At 34.8% G+C, this 2,655-nt stretch overlaps 1 protein-coding gene across 1 annotated transcript; it reads left to right on the plus strand.

Moving 5' to 3' along the window:
* The first annotated feature begins 513 nt into the window (after window positions 1–513).
* On the plus strand, window positions 514–2,199 carry LOC100175416. Its single transcript, XM_018814877.2, has 3 exons — window positions 514–728; window positions 804–861; window positions 1,753–2,199. Exons 1-3 carry the CDS (start codon window positions 602–604, stop codon window positions 1,907–1,909), a joined length of 342 nt encoding a protein of 113 aa, XP_018670422.1. The 5' UTR covers window positions 514–601; the 3' UTR covers window positions 1,910–2,199.
* Window positions 2,200–2,655: the final 456 nt, after the last annotated feature.

Raw genomic sequence — 2,655 nt, forward strand, 5'->3', positions numbered from 1 at the left:
AGGGCATGCTTTCTTTGTGTTGATTGCGCTGCTATAACACATCAATATCAGGAGTTGTTTTCCAAAACCGCGGGAGAACGGTTCAGAAATTAAAAGGCTGGAAAGCGGCAGCACAGGATATCAGTAGAAACTTGCGCAATCGCTGAGTTGTTGTTACGCCTTTCCGTTCCAAAGGTCGCTTGCCAACACTCGATTTGTTTTATATACAACAAAAACAAGTCAGCTAAACGCAGGGAGGGGTTATTATGCAAGTACTATTTACGTGGCTAGTTATAAAAATAACGGGAAAAGTTAGCTGCTTATTTCGTTTTGTGATTCGTGATTCCGTGTTACATAATCGTAACCTATAATGTTAGTCGAATAAATCTCTTTCCGACGGAGTACAATTCTAGGTAATCTGTGGACAAAAGCATGGATATACTTTTACAGATAAGGCAATAAGTTCATGGTTTGCGTTTAGATGTTAGTGGTTATGCAAGATTCTTCGCTGGCACCTATTTTTTTACTTCTGTAATAATAGTAAAATAAGATTATTTTATTCTCGCAGAAAGAGCTGTTTTTAAGAGTTGTGAATAAACTGTATTGTTATACGTAAACAAAAATGTCTTGTGTACCAAGTATTAACGCCTATGTTGCCTCCCATTCCCATTCCCAACAAGCCGAAGTCCAGGAAATGACAGAAACTGTTATTACTCCACCACCCACTTGTCAGCAGCTGAAAGAAAATGGTATGTTGTCTAATTACTTTGTTTTTAATAGTGGTTAACAATATAAATATATATAACCTTTAATTTTTGTTGCAGAAAAGAAGTCTTGGTTTGGAAGCATTTTTGATAAATTCTCATTCGTTGGACATGATGGGTAGGCTATGTAACGTATGTAGGGATGCACATTACAGAATAATTAGGTATTCTAGGACATACTTTATTTCGAATCTAGAATTCCGAATCTAGAATTTCGAATCTTTTTATATTTATAAGAAAAAATAATTTTACCGACATAAGTCAGTTTATAGACTCCTTCATAGTAGCCTTGTTGGATCTTGAGCTGTAAAATGATCAAAAATTGTACTAATGGGTAGTTTTTGCGTCATGAAACGTATAGCAGGCTATGAAAAGACGTTACGAAACGTTTACTCTTGAAAGTCCCACAAACACAAAAATATTTTTTTTTAAATTATTAGGTTTCAAAAATTGTTAATATAGTTTGTGAGATGACGTGTGATGACGTCCTTGAACAGAATACCGAATTCCGTAATTAGATTCGAATAAAAAAGGATCCGAATCTTATGGAATCGAAATTCTGTAATGTGCATCCCTAAACGTATGTTTTAAATTAATGTATATATCAAGTAAATAGTAAGATTGTATTAACAGTTTTTAGAATACATACAACAAAATATATTTTGGTGACTGATGTTTTCGTGCAATTTCAAAGTTAAATTCGCCATTCCCACTTGGTTTAATTGACAAAATAATATCCATAAAGATTTTTTTGTCTCATTTTACCTCAGTTTAACTGTTAAGTAAAAAGGTGCATGAGTTCTTTATAAACTTTAAGGGTTCACCAAACTAAAAAAAGGTTCAAGAGCACAGTGCATTAAAAGCCTAATAACATCTAAACCTTGGATGCTAAAACATAGAATATGCCCCTGTTCCAAAAGCTGACATTGATTGCTTATGTACTTTTGTAAGATGTTCAGGTTTAAAGTTAGTTTATGTAGCCAAATTAATAACTAACTTCCCTTTTCAGTGTTACTTTGATACAAGAGGCCAAGAAGACAGAAGTACAGCAAGATAACAACATGAATCTGCTGTCTCGTGTGCGACATCTTTCAAACTCAAGCACAGAAAGTACATCCACGGAAAACCAGGATAGAATACGACATCAATCAAATCCAGACCGATAAACTATTGTTTTAAAAACAATGCACTTTTCTTTGACATTGATCTTTTTTTGTACTTCTAACACCACAGTATCCCAGCTGCAAAAAAATGTACAGCTTAAAACTGGTGTCTAAAATTTGTGGGCTTGATCTCGCACCATTTTGTTGTTTCACCGATGTATATAATGACGCTGTCTCCTGACTAGGGATTTTGATTGTTCTTACAGTGTTTGTGAATGTGTCAGTGCTTATATGTTGTGTAAATTGTCCACGTGTACTATTACTTTAATACATGAATCTATAGATTCAGTTTGCAGCTGTGTTTAGTGTTAAACTGTCCTAATGCACAATAGCTTATACTGTTATCAAGAGAATATCAAATAGTCTGTTGTATTATATTGGTTACAACTACAAGTGTAGTCGGTCTATGTGCTCCTTGTAAATAATGAAAGGCTATATAAGTCAGCCTGTGTCAGCATTTTCATGATTGCCAAATATTTGTTAGAAGTTGCTACGATATCACCGGGGAACCAACATGCCGGGTTATTAAAATAGATTTTCTATGGCTGTGGCTATTAAAAGAACTCCTACCGACAATAAGGCTCATATTGAATTTCGCTGTATCGGCGCAACAAAAGACTATGATTAAATGTGAAAGAAGCCTAAATAATAATGTAACTTACTTTATCCTCGCGTGGCCGGAAAACGACAGTCGTTATCACACGGGTTTAACACCTCGTGCCAGCTTACAAGTTACCATGTACGTTACT

This window comes from Ciona intestinalis, chromosome 14 (assembly GCF_000224145.3).
Source record: "Ciona intestinalis chromosome 14, KH, whole genome shotgun sequence".
NCBI lineage: Eukaryota > Metazoa > Chordata > Ascidiacea > Phlebobranchia > Cionidae > Ciona > Ciona intestinalis.